The sequence below is a fragment of the Balaenoptera musculus genome, chromosome X (assembly GCF_009873245.2).
Source record: "Balaenoptera musculus isolate JJ_BM4_2016_0621 chromosome X, mBalMus1.pri.v3, whole genome shotgun sequence".
Taxonomy (NCBI): Eukaryota; Metazoa; Chordata; class Mammalia; order Artiodactyla; family Balaenopteridae; genus Balaenoptera; species Balaenoptera musculus.
In genome coordinates, this window is record NC_045806.1 from 27,380,176 (window position 1) to 27,403,499 (window position 23,324).

The window sequence follows — 23,324 nt, forward strand, 5'->3', positions numbered from 1 at the left end:
AATAAACAACCCAATCCAAAAATGGGCAGAAGATCTAGATAGACATTTCTCCAAAGAAGATATACAGATTGGCAACAAACACATGAAAGGATGCTCAACATCACTAATCATTAGAGAAATGCAAATCAAAACTACAATGAGGTATCACCTCACACCAGTCAGAATGGCCATCATCAAAAAGTCTACAAACAATAAATACTGGAGAGGGTGTGGAGTAAAGGGAACCCTCTTGCACTGTTGGTGGGAATGTAAATTGACACAGCCACTATGGAGAACAGTATGGAGGTTCCTTAAAGAACTAAAAATAGAACTACCATATGACCCAGCAATCCCACTACTGGGCATATACCCTGAGGAAACCATAATTCAAAAAGAGTCAAGTACCACAATGTTCATTGCAGCTCTATTTACAATAGCCAGGACATGGAAGCAACCTAAGTGTCCATCGACAGATGAATGGATAAAGATGTGGCATGTATATACAGTGGAATATTACTCAGCCATAAAAAGAAATGAAATTGAGTTATCTGTAGTTAGGTGGATGGACCTAGAGTCAGTCATACAGAGTGAAGTAAGTCAGAAAGAGAAAAACAAACACCGTATGCTTACACATATATATGGAATCTAAAAAAAAAAAGGTTCTGAAGAAGCTAGGGGCAGGACAGGAATAAAGACGCAGATGAAGAGAATGGACTTGATGTCACGGGGAGGGGGAAGGGTAAGCTGGGACGAAGTGAGAGAGTGGCATGGACATATATACACTACCAAATGTAAAATAGACAGCTAGTGGGAAGCAGCTGCATAGCACAGGGAGATCAGCTCGGTGCTTTGTGTCCACCTAGAGGGGTGGGATAGGGAGGGTGGGAGGGAGATGCAAGTGGGAGGGGATATGGGGATATATGTGTACGTATAGCTGATTCATTTTGTGATACAGGAGAAACTAACACACCATTGTAAAGCAATTATACTCCAGTAAAGATGTTAAAAAAAAAAAAAGAAAGAAAATAAGTGAAGAGAATGACCAAGTTAACAACTGTGAATCTGAAGGTCTGGCCAGTGAATATCACCAGGGCTCAGAGAAAAATGTCATGACCTATAGGTACCACACCAAAGATCAACAAAGCTGCAGTGCAGTAGTTGAGAGTGAAGCTAACACCTTACATTTTGATTACATCTCTGTTAGGCTGCGAGTTTGATCAAAAGGGGGGAACTGTTAAAGAGAAAATCCACAGGCCCATAATGGCATTACTTGTGGTAAAGTCCATGATACCAAACCTACATTTAATACCTAAACTCACTGCAGTTTCAACCTTCACTAAAAATGTAATCTTAATCAACTAGTCTGGAATTTTCTGGTCAGCACCAATGAAGTAATCTGCCTTGTGAGCCCTCTCCATCCCCCAGAGGCAGAAGAGCAATCTGCATGATAAAATTCATGCAGTTTCCTTCCTCCTAAAAAAGACATCCTGGCCTAAAACTAATCCTCTCTTTTCTTCTGCTAATTTCTCTCTTGCCTCACCCTTCCTTTAAAAACCTTCCATTTGTACATCCCCTTTGAGTGCCCTTCTAGTTGCTAGATGGGATGCTTCCCCATTCACAAACCACCTAATAAAGCCAATTAGACCTTCACATTTATTCAGTAATTTGTTTTTTAACAATGTATAAATGAAAAAAATCATAAACCCATATATTTATAAAAATATTGTTTATATTTCTTCTGTGGCATTTATAAATTCTACCTAATATTATAATAATTTTACTTCTGTTTAATAACAAACACCTTAATTGAAGAGAGTATATTATTGCTTTCTTGCAATACCATATAATTCCTAGCCTGAAACCTTGTGCACTATAAGTACATAATCAACATTTGATATATAAATGTGTGAATGAAAATTTCAATATTTTAGCTTGTATTTGTCCTTCACATAATTTAAATATTAATGCAAATTGTTAAGTAAAAACATTAGGTCAAGTTTAAAATATAATTCAGCTTTTGGGAAATGAGTAAAATAATCGTTAAATCCAAACTGATTTATTTGTGCATATTAGGTCCTTATAAAATGTTTGTAGATTTACACATTTATAAAAGAAAGTCATCAGTCTCATCAGTTCTATTTCTTTTAAAAGAGGGTCAATCTATATTTAATTTCCTTCTACAAGCTTGAAGGTGAAAATTTAATTAGTAGGCACTGAAGGGGAGCAGAATTTGTCACCCCAAAATATGCCTCTTTTGTATAAGGATTATTTTAGGCTGATTATTTTTAAGAAAGAAAGGACATGGGAAAAGCTCTGACAACTGAGTAGAAGTTACCCTTTTGTAAGAGACATTTACATTTATAAAGGAAATCTCCATTTGTAAGGGTGTCTCCCTCTTTGTACCAGGAAGAGAAGAATGCCTCTAAATCTCTAGAAACTCTCAGCAATGGAGAAGACAGGGATTTAAATACGCATCACAACCTTACTCTTGTTCACTGTGCTCTTCCTGGTCACCTCCCATAATTGGTCTCCCTCCCACTACCAATATCTTCTTTTGTCTTAAGCTGAAGGTAGTATTTAAGCTGGTGGCTTGGGCCATTTCAGGGAGTTACTCAGTTTTCCTGGGTACCCTATATAGTCAGCAATTTTTATCTGAACTAGACAGTTGTATATGCCAGTGACGTCAGAGGATGGAATTTTGAATTAGGAATCTGGCTCCTATATTCATGATAAAGACCTAATATATAATCTCTAGCTCAAAATATATATTTACAGTTAACCTGTTTTGAATGGCATGCAACTTGCTGGTGTATATATTCAGAACCAGGACACAAAAATAATGAAACGAAATGATGTTTAATCAAAACATCAACAAAATATGATTAGTACTGTTAAAATAAAGCATCTCCCAAGTGCCTATCCCAGATTTTGGTACTAACTGATGCAAACTATCATGGCCAGTCTGGCTGTTCTAAGTCTTAAAATATGTACAACTCATTACCTACCTAATGAAGTGTAAAGCCAGGGAATGTAATGTTTTTAATGACCATAGCACTTCTTGCTGGCTGCCCCGAGTTGATATTTATTCTACTTCCCCTAGGGACAACAGGCTACTTAGTCATACACTGTTTTCTTTATATAAGACAAATTCACATTCTTATTTTGTCTTAAGTTATAACATGACTTCCTGATTTGAGTTCTCTGAACCCTTTCAACAGACATCATGATAAAAGGAAAAAGAAATTTTCATTAAAAAAACCCAAAAGATAGAGAGAATCTGAATCCAAATTTCTACTTTCAAGATTAGAGGGGGGTACTCGGGCTTCTAAAGATTAAGAACTCTTTATTTACATGTCATTTTCATGTTGCTCAAATCAGTCAAGCCACCAGAAGTGAACTGAAGAATATTTCACATGGCCTAGTACGTTTTCTGCAAGGATGAATTATGTGAACTAGAATCAGACCAGGGTGCTTTTAAAATCTGTTCTGTTTATAAGAGAATGTATTAAAAAGACTCTCAATTTCTTAAAATTGAAAAAATCGCTCACCATTCCCAAGTCTCGGTGTGTTTGCCAAGGGTTTTGCTTATTTTTTTTGTTTGCTTTTTAAGCAGGGTATTTTATTAATCTCTTCAGGCTAATTCTATCTAATGGTGATTCATGATCATGGAGATGATGATGTCAGCTTGTAGCCTTACACTATTTGCCAGCTACCTTGTGAGACAGTTCATTCAATCAGCGAGTATTTATGGTGTGCTTGTTATTTTCAGAATAAAATGTTAGAATTATAGGAATTCAAATATAAAGAAGTCACACTTTGAAGCTTACAGTTCAGTCAGGGAGATAAAACATATACTAGGGAGAGAATGTCCTCAGAGAGACACAACAGTGCTTGGAATTCCTAACCTCTGGCATTTAGTAACTTACAAATGTGGCAACATGAGAAAGAGGCCTGCTCCCTCAGACACTCCCATCTCTGAACTATCAGAGAAATAGGGGAATAGAGTCTCCTGCTGGAAAGGTTTTGGGTTTTTTTTGTTTTTTTTTTTTTTAAACATACGTTGGCTTCTTAACTAAGAAGTTTTAAAGGTGACTTTGCTTAAGGCTTAAGAATGAATTCCTCTAAGGATTTTTAAGTCTCATGATTCAATAAATTCCCAATATATTTTAACTTAATTGAGATAAACTATCACAAGTTAATAAGTAATTGATATAAATATATATCAGTAGTACATATAAGATTTACATATAAATCTATATATTCATGAATATATAAGAATATAATTATGTATATAAATGTGTACCTGTATATATACATTTATTTAGTTTATATATATATTTATTTATAAACTTTCAATAATTGAATCTCAAACGTTGTTTCCCTTCAGCATAGGTTTGGGGAAAGAACACCCATCTAATACCCTTTTTAGAATCAGAAGACTTGGGTTAAATCCTGGCTCTACCATTTGCTATCTGTCTGACCTTGAACAAGGTATTAATAGCTATCATCCTTGGTTCGCTCATTCATTTAATGAGGACAATACAGTCGGCTCTCCGTATCTGCGGACGGAAAACCCACAGAAACAGAGGGGTTGCTATATTCATCATCCTTAACCATTTTATATAAGGGACTTGAGCATCTGAAGATTTGTGTATCCACAAGGCCTCCGAATGAATCCCCCATGGATACTGAGGAACAACTGTATCAACTTTAGGTGATATTGCAGAAATCAAATCAACTCATATATGTATCAGAGTTCTTTGTCCAATTCATGTAAAACATAACAGAGATCTAAAATATTGTTATTATTTATAAGATGAGATATTTTAGAATCTGAATAAAATTTGACTTTGCCAATAAATAAGAAAACATTTTAACAGATCTAACCTATGTTAAATGTTTCATATATTCTGGAGTTCGCTGGAATGTTTCTTCAGTTACCAAAATACCTAGCTACCAAGAGGGAAACCCGGACATTTTGGGTGCTCTGCCAGATGCTAAGAAAAAAATTACTCCCATTTAATTTATCGCTATGTGCCACAAAGTATGTTTGGCATGATGCCCAGCATTGAGAGACACATAACCTGATGTTCTAAAACTCTGAGCAATTTACAAGTACTAGTAATAATCAAGAGAATTCTCCCATTTTATAGTCCAAGAGGACTGTGCCTTCTCCTTTTAGTGGTCCCTACAATGGATAAGACTACGCCAAATCCTTAAGGAGGAGCTGGTAAAATGCCAACTCGAACCTATATATTCAAAAGGCTAACTCGAACCTATATATTCCTATTGTTTTAAAAGGCCAACTCGAACCTATATATTCCTATGTTGTTCATATTACCTTATCTTTCAGCATAATTACACTTGATGTTCACATTTTCAGGATGACTGGATTTTATCAACTCATGGCACAGTTTTCTGTTTAATTATATAGAGAGGTGCTTTCCCCTCATTCTTATTCTGTGCATTTGAGACTCAATTTTATCTTTCCAAACATTCTGTTGTTTAGCACACATTTTTCCGATAACAAGTGAAATTATGCTGGTATATGACTCTCTGCCTTTCCTTCCCTCCACCTGTTCTGTTTTTTCAGAAAGCCAACTGTGGCTCAAGGCAGCAGCTCTATGGCTCCTGTATTAAACAGAAAAGTCTGATTCCAGTGGCCAGGTTTACTGTTTCTATCACTACCTTAAAGACTTCATAGGAGACTCTCAATGGATTCACTCGTGTGATCCAGAATTAGACGACTTACAGATGGTAATAAACAAGACTATGCAGTATTAAGACTAGGAACCAAGATGGCGGAGTAGAAGGACGTGCTCTCACTCCCTCTTGTGAGAACACCAGAATCACAACTAACTGCTGAACAATCACTGACAGGAAGACACTGGAACTCACCCAAAAAGATACCCCACATCCAAAGACAAAGGAGAAGCCACAATGAGATGGTAGGTGGGGTGCAATCACAGTAAAATCAAATCCCATAACTGCTGGGTGGGTGACTCACAGACTGGAGAACACTTATACCACAGAAGTCCACCCACTGCAGTGAAGGTTCTGAGCTCCACGTCAGGCTTTCCAACCTGGGGATCCGGCAACGGGAGGAGGAATCCCTAGAGAATCAGACTTTGAAGCCTAGTGGGATTTGACTGCAGGACTTTGACAGGACTGGGGGAAACAGAGACTCCACTCTTGGAGGGCATACACAAAGTAGTGTGCGCATCGGGACCCAGGGGAAGGAGCAGTGACCCCAGGGGAGACTGAACCAGACCTACCTGCTAGTGTTGGAGGGTCTCCTGCACAGGCGGGGGATGGCTGTGGCTCACCAAGGGGACAAGGACACTGGCAGCAGAAGTTCTGGGAAGTACTCCTTGGCATGAGCCCTCCCAGAGTCTGTCATTAGCCCCACCAAACAGCCCAGGTAGGCTCCAGTGCTGGGTTGCCTCAGGCCATACAACCAAAAGGAAGGGAACCCAGCCCCACCCATCAGCAGTCAAGCGGATTAAAGTTTTACTGAGCTCTGCCCACCAGAGCAACAGTCAGCTCTACCCACCACCAGTCCCTCCCATCAGGAAACTTACACAAGCCTCTTAGATAGCCTCACCCACCAGAGGGCAGACAGCAGAAGCAAGAAGAACTACAATCCTGCAGCCTGTGGAAAAAAAACCACATTCACAGAAAGATAGACAAGATGAAAAGGCAGAGGGCTATGTACCAGATGAAGGAACAAGATAAAACCCCAGAAAAACAGCTAAATGAAGTGGAGATAGGCAACCTTCCAGAAAAAGAATTCAGAATAATGATAGTGAAGATGATCCAGGACCTCTGAAAAAGAATGGAGGCAAAGATCAAGAAGATGCAAGAAATGTTTAACAAAGACCTAGAAGAATTAAAGAACAAACAAACAGAGATGAACAATACAATAACTGAAATGAAAACTACACTAGAAGGAATCAATAGCAGAATAACTGAGGCAGAAGAACGGATAAGTGACCTGGAAGACAGAATGGTGGAATTCACTGCTGCAAAACAGAATGAAGAAAAAAGAAAGAAAAGAAATAAAGACAGCCTAAGAGACCACTGGGACAACATTAAACGCAACAACACTCGCATTATAGGGGTCCCAGAAGGAGAAGAGAGAGAGAAAGGACCCAAGAAAATATTTGAAGAGATTATAGTCGAAAACTTCCCTAACATGGGAAAGGAAATAGCCACCCAAGTCCAGGAAGCACAGACAGTCCCATACAGGATAAAACCAAGGAGAAACACGCCGAGACACACAGTAATCAAATTGGCAAAAATTAAAGACAAAGAAAAATTATTGAAAGCAGCAAGGGAAAAATGACAAATAACATACAAGGGAACTCCCATAAGGTTAACAGCTGATTTCTCAGCAGAAACTCTACAAGCCAGAAGGGAGTGGCATGATATACTTAAAGTGATGAAAGGCAAGAACCGACAACCAAGATTACTCTACCTGGCAAGGATCTCATTCAGATTCGATGGAGAAATCAAAAGCTTTACAGACTAGCAAAAGCTAAGAGAATTCAACACCACCAAACCAGCTCTACAACAAATGCTAAAGGAACTTCTCTAAGTGGGAAACACAAGAGAAGAAAAGGACCTACAAAAATAAACCCAAAACAATTAAGAAAATGGTCATAGGAACATACATATCGATAATTACCTTAAATGTGAATGGATTAAATGCTCCCACCAAAAGACACAGGCTGGCTGAATGGACACAAAAACAAGACCCATATATATGCTGTCTACAAGAGACCCACTGCAGACTTAGGGACACATACAGACTGAAAGTGAGGGGATGGAAAAAGATATTCCATGCAAATGGAAATCAAAAGAAAGCTGGAGTAGCAATACTCATATCAGATAAAATAGACTTTAAAATAAAGAATGTTACAAGAGACAAGGAAGGACACTACATAATGATCAAGTGATCAATCCAAGAAGAAGATATAACAATTATAAATATACATGCACCCAACATAGGAGCACCTCAATACAGAAAGCAACTGCTAACAGCTATAAAAGAGGAAATCAACAGTAACACAATAATAGTGGAGGACTTTAACACCTCACTTACACCAATGGACAGATCATCCAAAATGAAAATAAATAAGGAAACAGAAGCTTTAAATGACACAATAGACCAGATAGATTTAATTGATATTTATAGGACATTCCATCCAAAAACAGCAGATTACACTTTCTTCTCAAGTGCACACAGAACATTCTCCAGGAGAGATCACATCTTGGGTCACAAATCAAGCCTCAGTAAAGTTAAGAAAATTGAAATCATATCCAGCATCTTTTCTGACCACAGTGCTATGAGATTAGATATGAATTACAGGGAAAAAAAACCGTAAAAAACACAAACACATGGAGGCTGAACAATACGTTACTAAATAACCAAGAGATCACTGAAGAAATCAAAGAGGAAATCAAAAAATACCTACAGACAAATGACAATGAAAACACGACGATCCAAAACCTATGGGATGCAGCAAAAGCAGTTCTAAGAGGGAAGTTTATAGCTATACAAAGCCTACCTCAAGAAACAAAAAAAATATCAAATAAACAATCTAACCTTACACCTAAAGGAACTGGAGAAAGAAGAACAAACAAAACCCAAAATTAGCAGAAGGAAAGAAATCATAAGATCAGAGAAGCAATAAATGAAATAGAAACAAAGAAAACAATAGCAAAGATCAATAAAACTAAAAGCTGGTTCTTTGAGAAGATAAACAAAATTGATAAACCATTAGCCAGACTCATCAAGAAAAAGAGGGAGAGGACACAAATCAATAAAATTAGAAATGAAAAAGGAGAAGTTACAACAGACACCACAGAAATACAAAGCACCCTAGGAGACTACTACAAGCAACTCTATGCCAATAAAATGGACAACCTGGAAGAAATGGACAAATTCTTAGAAAGGTATAACCTTCCAAGACTGAACCAGGAAGAAATAGAAAATATGAACAGACCAATCACAAGCAATGAAATTGAAACTGTGATTAAAAATCTTCCAACAAACAAAAGTCCAGGACCAGATGGCTTCACAGGTGAATTCTATCAAATATTTAGAGAAGAGCTAACACCTATCCTTCTCAAACTCTTCCAAAAAATTGCAGAGGAAGGAACACTCCCAAACTCATTCTATGAGGCCACCATCACCCTGATACCAAAACCAGACAAAGATGTCACAAAGAAAGAAAACTACAGGCCAATATCACTGATGAACATAGATGCAAAAATCCTCAACAAAATACTAGCAAACAGAATCCAACAACACATTAAAAGGATCATACACCATGACCAAGTGGGATTTATCCCACGGATGCAAGGATTCTTCAATGTATGCAAATTAATTAATGTGATACCCCATATTAACAAATTGAAGAATAAAAACCATATGATCATCTCAATAGATGCAGAAAAAGCTTTTGACAAAATTCAACACCCATTTATGATTAAAAACTCTCCAGAAAGTGGGCATAGAGGGAACCTACCTCAACATAATAAAGGCCATATATGACAAACCCACAGCAAACATCATTCTCAATGGTGAAAAACTGAAAGCATTTCCTCTAAGAGCAGCAACAAGACAAGGATGCCCACTCTCACCACTACTATTCAACATAGTTTTGGAAGTCCTAGCCATGGCAATCAGAGAAGAAAAAGAAATAAAAGGAATACAAATTGGAAAAGAAGAAGTAAAACTGTCACTGTTTGCAGATGACATGATACTATACATAGAGAATCCTAAAAATGCCACCAGAAAACTACTAGAGCTAATCAATGAATTTGGTAAAGTTGCAGGATACAAAATTAATGCACAGAAATCTCCTGCATTCCTATACACTAATGATGCAAAATCTGAAAGAGAAATTAAGGAAACACTCCCATTTACCACTGCAAGAAAAAGAATAAAATACCTAGGAATAAACCTACATAGGGAGGCAAAAGACCTGCATGCAGAAAAGTATAAGACACTGATGAAAGAAATTAAAAATGATACAAACAGATGGAGAGATATACCATGTTCTTGGATTGGAAGAATCAATATTGTGAAAATGACTACACTACCCAAAGCAATCTACAGATTCAGTGCAATCCCTATCAAATTACCAATGGCATTTTTTACGGAACTAGAACAAAAAATCTTAAAATTTGTATGGAGACACAAAAGACCCCGAATAGCCAAAGCAGTCTTGAGGACTTCTTTGAGGAGTGGGAGGAATCAGACTCCCTGACTTCAGACTATACTACAAAGCTACGGTAATCAAGACAATATGGTACTGGCACAGAAACAGAAACAAAGATCAATGGAACAAGATAGAAAGCCCAGAGATAAACCCATGCACATATGGTCGACTAATCTATGACAAAGGAGGCAAGGATATACAATGGAGAAAAGACAGTCTCTTTAATAAGTGGTGCTGGGAAAACTGGACAGCTACATGTAAAAGAATGAAATTAGAACACTCCCTAACACCATACACAAAAATAAACTCAAAATGGATTCGAGACCTAAATGTAAGTCCAGACACTATAAAACTCTTAGAGGAAAATATAGGAAGAACACTCTTTGCCATAAATCACAGCAAGATCTTTTTTGATCCACCTCCTAGAGTAATGGAAATAAAAACAAAAATAAACAAATGGGACCTAATGAAACTTCAAAGCTTTTGCACAGCAAAGGAAACCATAAACAAGACGAAAAGACAACCCTCAGAATGGGAGAAAATATTTGCAAACGAATCAATGGACAAAGGATTAATCTCCAAAATATATAAACAGCTCATGCAGCTCAATATGAAAAAAACAAACAACCCAGTCCAAAAATGGGCAGAAGACCTAAATAGACATTTCTCCAAAGAAGACATCCAGATGGCCAAGAAGCACATGAAAAGCTGCTCAACATCACTAATTATTAGAGAAATGCAAATCAAAACTACAATGAGGTATCACCTCACACCAGTTAGAATGGGCATCATCAGAAAATCTACAAACAACAAATGCTGGAGAGGGTGTGGAGAAAAGGGAACCCTCTTGCACTGTTGGTGGGAATGTAAATTGATACAGCCACTATGGAGAACAGTATGGAGGTTCCTTAAAAAACTAAAAATAGAATTACCATATGATCCAGCAATCCCACTCCTGGGCATATACCCAGAGAAAACCATAATTCAAAAAGACGCATGCACCCCAATGTTCATTGCAGCACTATTTACAATAGACAGGTCATGGAAGCAACCTAAATGCCCATTGACAGACGAATGGATAAAGAAGATGTGGTACATATATACAATGGAATATCATTCAGCCATAAAAAGGAACAAAATTGGGTCATTTGTTGAGATGTGGATGGATCTAGAGACTATCATACAGAGTGAAGTAAGTCAGAATGAGAAAAACAAATATCGCATATTAACACATGTATGTGGAACCTAGAAAAATGGTACAGATGAACCGGTTTGCAGGGCAGAAGTTAAGACACAGATGTAGAGAACAAACGTATGGACACCAAGGGGGGAAAGCCACCGGGGGATGGGGATGGTGGTGTGATGAATTGGGCGATTGGGATTGACATGTATACACTGATGTGTATAAAATTGATGACTAATAAGAACCTGCTGTATAAAAAAATAAATAAAATTAAATGAAAAAAATTAAAAAAAACTAATACTAAACTTTCTTTGGGTTATTTGTATGGAAATATGTTAATATAAATGTTTCAGACATTACATGAAATTCCTAAAAATCTTATATGTTCTGGTATAATGTTATACGCCATAATTCTAGTTATTATTTTAAAATGTATATCTCAGAAATAACTAAATTTCCTTGTCAATTGCATTATTATGAACTTTCATCAAATCTTTAATCGTGGTCATTTTTAAGTCTTTTGTCATTTACGGACAGTTCTGGGTGTACTCTGATGCTTCTGCAAAAATGTTCCTATAAAAGGGTTTTATCTTCAAGGAATTCATGGAAAAGACTCTGACAAGCACAGGTTTCTGGTAACTGACTATACTGCTGAACTGAATGAATAAGCATTTTCAGAACTCTAATGGAAAACTGATGAATTCATAAAAGTGTTAACAAAAGATCAAGATGAAAAAAAATAATTACATGGGACTGAGTGAACTGATGAGGATGATTATAATTTTTGTGACTTTCTGTTTGAATAAAAAAAAGACTATGCAGTAGCTGGAAACCATAAAAATAGAATGTCCTGCATAAATATTTTTGCTTTATCTTAATACTGAATAAAATATCATAAAGCATTTCATTTAGAAAATCTTGATGTAGAACCTATTTTTTCCCAAGGCCCTTGACTGGAATTTAAGAGAATCAGCACTCTCAGTGAAGGAAAATTTCTTGAGCAAGTACTAAATATTCTGTGTATAGACAGAAGAACAATTTTCAATCTTCATGTACCCATTTTCTAAATGTAAAAAACTCTTACACTTATAGCAGGGCTTTGTCATTGTTGATACCTAGCAGACCTAACAGAACTGTCAAAGATAAAGACAGCTGAATGTTATGGACTGAATGTTTGTGCCCCCCCAGTTTTCACGTGCTGAATGAAGCCTTAATGCCCAATGTGATGGTATTTGGAGATGGGGCCTTTGGGAAGTAATTAAGTTTAGATGAGGTCATGAGGGTCGGTCCTCATGACGGGATTAATGTTCTTATTAGAAGATGGAGAGAGCAGAGCTTTCTGCTCTCTGAGAATTGGCCCTCTGAAAGCTAGGAAGGGGCTCTCACCAGGAACCGAATCTGCTGGCACTTTGATCTTGGACTTCCCAGCCTCCAGAACTGTGAGAAGTAAATGTATATTATTTAATCTACACAGTCTATAGTATTTTGTCACAGGAGCCCAAGATGACCAAGACACTGTTATTTTTGTAGTGATTTGCCATTTGAAAAGGGCTTTTCCTGATGTCACTCCACTTAATCCTAATAGCAATCTGGTACAGAAGGCATCAGGGCCCAATTTTACAGATGAAAAAACAAAGGGTCAGAGAGACTAAATAATTTGCCAAGGGTCCTGTTGTCATTAAACAGCAGAGCCAGGACTTAAACCACATCTTCCCATCTTAGATTCATTGCTTTTAGCACCACATTACTCTTAGAATGAATCTAAGGAAAGACATTCTTACGTGTTTGTCTCACAAACATAAAAGTAATCATCATCATCATCCCACAACCAACTGCTAGCTGCCTAGGTCTTTCTGGTAGGCCTCCAAAACTCAAGAGCTTTCTTTCCAAAACCCATATTCTCCATGTGGAGCTAGGCTGAGTGGATCTGAGATAATTATCCACATGTCCAGCAGCTATAGAAAAGTCTTGGTGGGTTATAGTATGAATTCTGAGGCTAGGTCACAAACGGCATTATAGCTTCTGCCTTGTACTCATGCTTTACTTATTCTTGAAGCCAGCCACAAAGTTGCAGGAACACTCAAGCAGTCCCATGGAGAAGCTCATGTAGAGAAGAACCAGCTAGACAGCACCACCACACAAACAACATGAGTGAGCCACCTTGGGAGTGAATCCTCCAGCCCCAGTCAAGCTTTCACATGACTGCAGCCCCAGGTGACTACTGTCTGCAACCTCATGAGAAATCCCCAAAACAAAACCACTCAACCAAGTCACTTGTGACTTCCTAACCTAGACAACCTGTGAGAGATAATAAATGATTGTTGCTGTTTTAAGGCATTAAGTTTTGGGGTTGTTTTGCAGCAGTAGGTAACCACAAACTCCTTTTCTTGGCTAAAGTAGAATGAGCCCAGCTCTGTCCTTTGCATGCAGAAAGTTCACAATCCATTAATCCTCCTTACTTCATGAATGCTTCCCTTAAGGCAGGTACAGCAGAATAAAGACTAGTGGCAAACAATTTGTTACGCTGCTTCAAATGATTAATGAGGGCATTTGTTAAAGAAAGAAATGGTAGATCTCAAATAACCCCTACACTCTTCCAACACCTGAGGAGAGCTGAGGGAATCTTTTAGGAGCAGTCCATAGCACATATCTAACCCTTGGCTTAGCTTCATCTAAAGTGCATGGTACACCAGGGAGTAACAGCCCTCCCTATGCCCAGAGGTACCAAAATATAAGAGAAATTCAGGTCTTTAGTTGCAATGCCCCAGTATGCCATAAGATGAAAATGCTAGTCTATGAAAATCTGGAATTCCCCCTGTGAGCACATCTCTTTCTGTTTTGTATTTGTCTTATCAGCTCACTTTGTCTGAGTGTGAGATTCTTTATATTTATTCATCACCATCTTTATTCTATTATATCATAAAGAAAAAAATCATTTTATTTAATTGGTTTATTTAATAGTTATGTTCATCGTATTCAGTTTTTTAAACTGAATAGAGTGAATAGAATATTTGCTAATCCAAATCTTTCCCCTTAGAAAGAAACATAATGAAAAAAATAAGCAATTTGGGCTTCCCTGGTGGCACAGTGGTTAAGAATCCGCCTGCCAATGCAGGGGACACAGGTTCGAGCCCTGGTCCGGGAGGATCCCGCGTGCTGCGGAGCAACTAAGCCCATGCGCCACAACTACTGAGCCCATGTGCCACAACTACTGAGCCTGTTCGCCTAGAGCCCGTGCTCCGCAACAAGAGAAGCCACCACAATGAGAAGCCCACGCACTGCAACGAAGAGTAGCCCCTGCTCTCTGCAACTAGAGAAAGCCCGCGCACAGCAACGAAGACCCAATGCAGCCAAAAATAAATAAATAAAATAAATAAATTTTTTAAAAAAGCAATTAGTAGAAAACACTATTTATGTTCATAATTGTAGCTACATCACTTTAAATAAAATTTATTTATTTTTCCGATTACATACTCACATGAAAGATTAATAATTATATATAGTCATGGCAGCTAATTTGGATTTTAAATCCTTTTCAAATATATTTTGATATTAATCTCTTATAAAATTAAAAATGAGATACATTAAAGTAGAATTATTTCATCATAGATATTTAGTATTAGTTTAACACAACATAAGAAAAATTCTATAAAGAAAAAACACATACACCTGTCTTTTATAGGTAAAAAAAATTTAATGTATGAGTTATAATTACTCTAATGGAGCTCTGAAATTTATCAAGATGTTAAAGATCATTTCTATTTTTTTTCTCTTTTGTAATATATATTTCCAGGTACCCTATTGAATGGATACTAATGAAAATTAAAGGAATCATGAAATTTATATGTGAAGAAACACATGGCACTATGAACCTCACTGTGATGGTTAATTTTATATGTTAACTTGGCTAGACAACGATGCCCAGTTATTTAAGCATCATCCTAGAGGTTTCTGTAAAGGTATTTTTTAGATGTGATTAACATTTAAATCTGTAGACTTTGAGTAAAGCGGATTAGCCTCCATAATGTGGGAGAGCCTCATCCAATCAGTTGAAGTCCTTAAAAGAAATGACTGAGATCCCCAGAAAAGGAAAAAATTCTGCCTCCAGATGGCTTTCGGACTCAAAACTGTACTATGAACTCTTCTCTAAGTATCCATCCTGCTGGTGTGCCCTGAAGACTTCATACTTCCCAGTTCCCACAGTGGCATGAGCCAATTCCTTAAAATCTCTCTCTCTTTTGCTCTTTATGAGTGTGTGTGCATTAAATAAACATAAATAAATATATAAATAAATATGTATGCATATATATTATACATATATATATATATATAGAGAGAGAGAGAGCGCATGCTAGTTCTCTGGAGAATGCTGACTAATATACTTACTATTCCTAGCAAATAACAACACTGGAAGAAAAGATTAATAATAATAATAGACAGAATGTAGTAAAGCTCTTATTTTTGCAGTAGGATTGAGGAAGTGATAATTCGTTTAACCCTTGGTATAACATTGAGGTCCACTGCACCAAAACTTACACTATTAGACTGGTTGGATTGCAGAAGATACAGAAAACAAAATACAGTGCAAAACCTATAAACTCACTCTTCAGTGTGTGTTTGTCTAAATGCACCTATATTGCAAGTTGCCACTGGGAGGGGTGGTGCTAACTCTTCTTATCAACATATTCCTTAAATGTAAGACAAGTTCCAGGCTCTTCCTTAGGTCTGCTTTTTTTCACCTGACACCCCATCTCTATGCAAGCTTAACCACTCCAGGTAACTTCCAAATCTGTGTAGAAGTAACTTCACCCCTGAAATCTCCTCTTGTGTTTTCAACCATTTCTCATTCCGGACATCAGCTGTATCTTAAACACATTATTTTATCACCCATACTCAACTCCTTTTCCTGAGTTTGTCTCTGGTTATGATATTACCATCTTCCAAAGAACTGAATCTCAAAATCTTAAGAGGTAAGCACTCTCTTAGATCTTCAATTCCACATATCCAATCAATGTCCAAATACTGTTAATGCTAGCTCCACCGCATATCTTAATTCAGTTCTTTCTTTCCACTCCACTGCCACTGCTCTAGTTCGGGCTCTTGTGGCTCCTAATGCTCTCACTGACTTCATTTACTGTCTTATCCTCCACAACATATGTGGTCACACTCACACACACACACACACTCCTACAAATTCATCCGTCGCACCATTGCTAACCTAAGTCTAATTATGTATTCTCCTGTCATCCTTTCCTGAAATATCCTTCCCTCTCCAACCTCTTTCTGCTTTTCAAAATACTAATCAAATTTAGGATTTTTAGACAAAATTTAACCTCCTGGGAGCATTCCAGGACCCCCTCATTCAGATCCAATCTCCCTTTCCCTTACGCGCTCTCTCCGCATTTTGTAATACTTCTCTACAGAAGTACTTACCGTAGACTGCCTTGCCCGGATATACTTGTCCAAATACCCACATTTGATTGTTAGCTCTTTTAAGACAAAGGCTGAATCATTCCTCCCTGTATCCCCTCCATCACCTCTGATGTTAACTTGCACAGAGTAAGCATTCAAATATTTACTGAACTGAACTCTTGGGTTGCCAGCGGCATCCTGGTGGATGTAAACTTTGAGAGCTGTTGTAGTTATAACAGGTTGACAGCAGGTGCTAGATGTCAAAAGAAGGAAATTTATATGGTTGACTCCACTTCTTCTAAAATAAGCAACTCTCTACTAGACAATACCTGAGAGGAAGATATTGGCTGGCATTTCATTAGCAATAGAGATTTCATAAAAATGTGGAGAATAACAGTCTTTTTATTTCACCATGAAGTATTTCTTACATTTGGTTGCAGCAATGAATGATGGGTTGACAAAGCTGCTAAAAAACTGTCAGTTAATTCAGAAATCCTGTGAGAGTATTTTCATTCTCATACAGTAGAGCATTCTCTTCTCTACAGCCCTGTACACCAGCTCTTTAAGCAATACGATACAAATTCATTCTCTTAAAATTTATATGATGTCACCAAATTTCTCAAAGAATTTTGGACTAGTTTGAAAATGTCTTGCTGAAAAAATAATTTTAAAAGAAACAACTCTCTCTTAACACTTGGTATTTTGTTTTAGAAGTTCCACCCTTGCGTTAGATAATAAAAGGCCATATATTATTTCCCCTTCATATTCTCCCAGCTCCAGTTCCTCTGTACCAGATTCATCTCATCTTGATAGTATCTACCATTTAATGAGCATCTAATATGTGCCAGGTCTTCACTTTAGAAACATCATGTAATTTTATCTTTAAAATCACCCTACCAGCTTAAGTATTATTATTATCCCCACATGACAGATGACGGAACCATGGCTTAGAGAAGTGAATCTACTTGGTCAAGGTTGAACAGCTAGTAGATTACTGAGGTCCACTATCTTGCACATTTCCAACACATGTAAGAGACAATCCTATAATTAGACATGCAAATGCATAGAAGACAACAATATAAATGGGAGCAGTAAAACATTATATTCATATTATAGTAAACTGAGGTTACTCCTAATATTTTAAGTTCTCAAATAAATCTTTCTATTTTTTGACTAACAAGCCCTTACTATTTGATGTGCCTCAGGCTTTAGAATTATATAGACATCAGTTTAAATCCTAGTCCCTCGCATGACATTTTACTAGGACCCCAGGCATGTTATTTAAGCTCTCTGAGCTTCAGTTTTCTGTCTCTATAATAATGCCCACCTCCTAAGGTTACAGTAAATACTGAAAAGGAAATAGCTTACATCAATTGCCTTGCTTTTTGTAGTATCACTCACATGAAGGCTTTTCCCAATATTTGTTTAATTCTATTTATATATCTTATTCCATCTTTTCCAAAGCAACTTTCTCCTTTTGATCTTCTAAAACTCTCTCTCCATTTTTTTGGGGGGCGTGTGGTGGGTAGTGGAAAAATCAGATAGTTACTTAAGAGCTTACTAAATGCTTTAAATGCTCTCCCACTAAGCATTCAAACAACCCAATTAGATTATAATTAAAACAACAAGAGATAACATTCACTGAACTCTTACTATGGCCAGGAGCTAAGTGCTCTTCATGTAATAACTCATTTAATTCTCCCAACCTTGAGGTGGACAGAAGTAATCTTATTTTATAGAGCAGGAAACCGAAATCAGATAGTTTACTGAGATTAGTTGCTTGTTCAGGGTCACAAAGGTACTAAGTGGCCAGCCCAGGCAGCTTGCCCTTAAAACCTGTATGTGCTATTGCCACAGATCTTTAAAATGGTAATGGTGGGGATTATGGAGGGAGAAGCTACAGAAGCAAGGTTCTCAGATACAAATGTCAGATGAGCCATGTTCACCAATATTATTTGAGGAATAAACAGAACAATAAGAGAGCAGTTCTTTTTTTCCATATCCTCCTTACTGCTATGAGAGGTATTATGGTACTAAGATTTGCAGTAGTAACGGACATGAACACGAGTTTTGCATAATTCAGAAACCTCCAAGGAAGCAATTTTAAATCCTTCTTATCAGTTTTTGATCTCCTGACCTAGCCCTTTTACAGAAGAAAATGACCAGGAATGGTTGACACATTCAGCAACTGAAGGAAAATGAGCAGTTTGACCATCAGAAGCAGTGAGGAGAATTTTTTACCTGAATGCTCTTAGAATGAAATTTATTCTTTCACCTAGATTATTACAACATGATTTCCATCAATATAATCACCTGAAAACAACAGATACCATGGAAACAGTTTTATACAGTGATACATGGTTGGTATTTTGCAGCCCCAGCTACTAGTAGAGAAGAATTGCTTTTTACTGGCCTTTTCTCTTGACAGAATATAATAACTATGTACAGATTTCCCCAACTGTTCAAAGTTATGAACTGGGATTTACCAAGGAGGGAACCATGTTTCAATATAGTACTATATACTTACTGAATATTTTTCTTTATTTAGCTGATTCCTTTTTAAGTATTTCTAGAAGTTTCAGGGCAATAAAAAAGGAATACTGAAATCTTCAAATAAGAAAATAAAATTTTATGAGCAAGTATCTTATTTCTACGCGTTCCCTGAAAACCAAATCTATACTAAGAAAAATTCTATTTTGAACACAATTGAAACTTTACGAGTACTGAATCTCCATCCCATTTTATTGATTTCAAATGGAGAGATAAACTGAAGTACAGCAGGGCTGCAAATGACATTGTTTAGATAAACATATCTTGTCAGAATTATCCTGGTACCAGCATTAGAGGCTCCAGGCATATTTAGAACTAAGATTCTGGCTTAGGCTCTAAATAAGAAACATGACATGTCTCAACAGACACTTGATTTTAAGAAAATGCTTTTTTGGACCATTTGGGTTGGAATCTTTCCACTATGCTGCAAATATTCATAAAGGCATTCATTCCTAAAAGACAAAAGCTTAGAAAAGCAGAACTATTCAAATCACTGGATATTAGCAGAGATATACAAACCTGCCCTCCAGTCACTCAATTTTAATCTACATCATGAAAAAAAGTCAATACAATATTTAAAAGAGATTGCAAGGGATAATGGAAAATGTTTAGACAAAGCTGAATGGATACTGTAAAACAAATGAGTGTTATTTTCCTCTTGGGGGAAAAAAGAAGGTTTTTTCATTGGTAAAATAACAAATGACTTTCTATATAGTATGTTTGGATTTGTATAAACATCTTAGCCCAATTTCCATATTTCTCAGGCAAGAAACAGAGCACTTAACTGTGTAGTGGGAATTCAGTCTCATAAATCACTCACACTTTTAGGCCTGTGTGTATCAGCCTGGTTGGGGAAGCCTCATGGTTCCAGTCTGAGGGAGGAACACTCCACTATATCAGTTGGACAGCTATCTATGTTGGTCATTACAAGGCAGTTTTGCTCTTGTATTGCTGGTTTTAGAAATGGCATTCTATACATTACACAGAACTATAGAACTTAAGTGCATTCTTGTCCAAATTAGCTGTGGAAGAGACTGACTAGTTTCTTGCCAAATTAATTTCTCTTCTTCCTGGGCTCAACATTGGACATTATTTTCCAGATTCCCTTGCAGTTAGATGTGGCCATGTGACAAGTTCCAGCCAACAGATTATGAACAAAGTAACGTGCACGACTTCCAGGTCTGGCTCATAATAAATTCCAATGGTCAATACTCGTTCCTCACCTGCCCATTAAATGCATAACACTTTGATGTTCTGGACACAAATGTTGGAAGGGGCTTGGGCTCCTGAATGACTTCATTAAGTGCTGCTTACTTTGGAATACACCAGAATAAAAAGTGAACTTATACTGTGGTAGACTAGCAAGATTTGAGAGCTTACCTGTTACAGTGGCTACTGCCACCTAACTAATACATTAGCATATATCCAAATACATTGTTTAATCAACAATAGTTAAAATTTCAAAATCAAGAAGAGTCCATTTTAACTAATATTCACTACAACTGAAAGGGGAAATGTCTCCAGGAAGTGAATCAAACGTCCATAATTGCAGACTGAAACCGTCTTTAGTCCTAGTCCTAGTGATTCAGGTCATTAACAAAAACATCAAAACAAGGTGGGACGTGGTAAACATTCTTAAAGGAACGCACACTTCTAAGCCAGAAAGAGACATTTGCAAATTCTAAGCTCTGTTCTTTGCTTATTTTGTAAGCTTGAACAAGTTAACCATTCTCAGAAACTGTTTCCTCATCTATAAAATGGGGATTATGAAATTTAGCTGACAGGATTTTGTAAAGGTTTTACACACACACGCACACACACACGTACTGCCTGATACCTGGGAGGTACTCAAAAAAATAAGAGCTATTATCACTATTTACCTAATAAATGTTAAGTATGACTAATAATATTTTCCAAATATTAACCTTCGATTCTGGTTACTCTTTCCCCTCCCCCAACATACTGGCAGCCAGACACTCTGCTTCTACTTCCTTAGGGAAGTGTTGACACAACAGAATGTATATTATGAAGACATAGACTCTTGGTTTTTAAGTTTCAAAAGCCTAGGCCTGGTATAAGACAAAAGCTTTGGAAGGAAAAGAAAGATGATTAAACGAAGGTTTTCCCTACTCTTGCACTAGAAAAGATTCCTCTGGACGTGGGAGGGGAAACGAGCGGGCATTGCAGGGGAAGTAAGAAAATTTAATGTTGATATGTATCCCTGGAGGGAAAGGAGGTGGAAGGAAGGGAGGAAACCCAGGGAGATCCAAGAGAATCTGATAGCAGAGGTGACCTGGGCCTTATTTCTGAGAAGAGCCTCTGAGGAAAACAGGATGGAAAGCAGTTTCCCATACCCTTCCCTCTATCCCTCTTCCTGACCTCATGCACAGTCACTCTGAATCATGCCGTATAAAGAAGAGTAGGTGCAATGTCTAGGCAGATGGGCCTTAAACAGCCTCTCAAAGTTCCCACCCACCCCAGTATGGCATGAGGAATGGTACAACGATCTCTGATATTACACAATGAGGGCATCCAAGCAGCAGAGAGACGTCTAGATCTGAAAGTGCCACTGCAGACAGGAAACAAAGATGGTCCAGGAAGCAACTGCCTGCTTGAACCAACAAACAAGGATATGAGGGAAGAGAATGGCATCTCCACGGATGCCAGCCCAGATAAATGACAAGTGAGGAGCAAATGTTCTGCCACAGCCATGCTCACCACAGCAGCCCCCCACCATGCTTTGCAACTACATAAGTCTGGACTGATGAAAATTATATTTTCTCTATTCCACAGAATTACATTCAGTTATTGAAAGATAACATTATGGACTAAAAATCTTAGTTACAATAGTTTTAATATACAACTGTTTAGACTATTCTTATAAACGTGATGGAGGTTTATGAACTTAAGTCATTATAGAAACTTTTCGTACATGTTTCCTTAAGTTTCACGTGCCCGTTACGAAAAGACTTACTTCGATCAGTAATGACTGTCCTAGCCTCTTGATTGCTGGTCTTGTTTTTCAAATTCTGGGCAGCAGTAATGAGTTCTTCCAACTGGGGGCGCCTCTGTTCCAAATCCTGCAGTGTTGCCTGAAGGAACAGATATAACAATATTGAGGTTCTCCAGCACTGTGCATTCCTTTTATGGAATACAAAGTAAAGTGTAATTTTCAAACCAACCAAAGCACTTTTAGAAATAAAAAAAGATGTTACTAGATATAAATCTCTAATGTGTAAGGCTTTACAGAGAACAATTTAACAAGAAATGTGTTTCATTTTTAGATACCAAAAATATTTCAAGTGAAAATCTTGATTATGGATTTGCTTTACTATTTAAGAGATTAGACAGAGTCATTTCAGAGTACCTGGGTTTACTTAAACCAACATATGAGTGCCATGAGTAAAAAAATGTAATTTTGAATTATGACAATGTATTTAAGAGAAAGACAGCTATTTATACCTGTAATCTCTTTCTGTGCAGTGTCAAAATTAAGGTGTATATTTTAGAAACAGAAAAAGCAGAGAAGTGATTTAAGAGATATAACTTACTTAACTTCTTTGTACCTGAAACTCCTCACCTATAAAATGAGGTGATGTAGATGAGCTAAATTAGTCTTTCCCCAAAATCGACTCTAGTAAGAATCACGTGATTCCTTTGCCTCACTTCAGAGTGAATGAATTAGATGGCAGGAGGAGGGCTGGAAATCTGCATTTTTAACAAATTCTCTGCTTAATTTTTATGATCAGGCAAGTTTGGAAAGCATCAGGCTAGAAGTTAATATTTGTATTCTGTATTACAACTGACTTTAACACTGCTATAATAAAAGTACCAAAGACAATGAAGCCAACAAATATATATATGTTGGGCTGCACCCGGCAGGCCTACGAGGCCTGTGTTTGCCCAGCTTCAAGACTGAAGAAGGAGCCCGGAGTCAGCAACAGAGACATCAATGGTTTAATGGATGGGGG

General features: G+C 37.3%; 1 protein-coding gene across 1 annotated transcript in view; it reads right to left on the minus strand.

Moving 5' to 3' along the window:
* Nucleotides 1-23,324, minus strand: part of LOC118889001 (dystrophin) — a 1,535,792-nt gene that overhangs the window by 425,559 nt on the left and 1,086,909 nt on the right. The window contains exon 48 of the mRNA XM_036840547.1: nucleotides 22,328-22,445. Coding sequence (XP_036696442.1) covers nucleotides 22,328-22,445 — 118 coding nt within the window. The remainder of the gene's footprint in view (nucleotides 1-22,327; nucleotides 22,446-23,324) is intronic.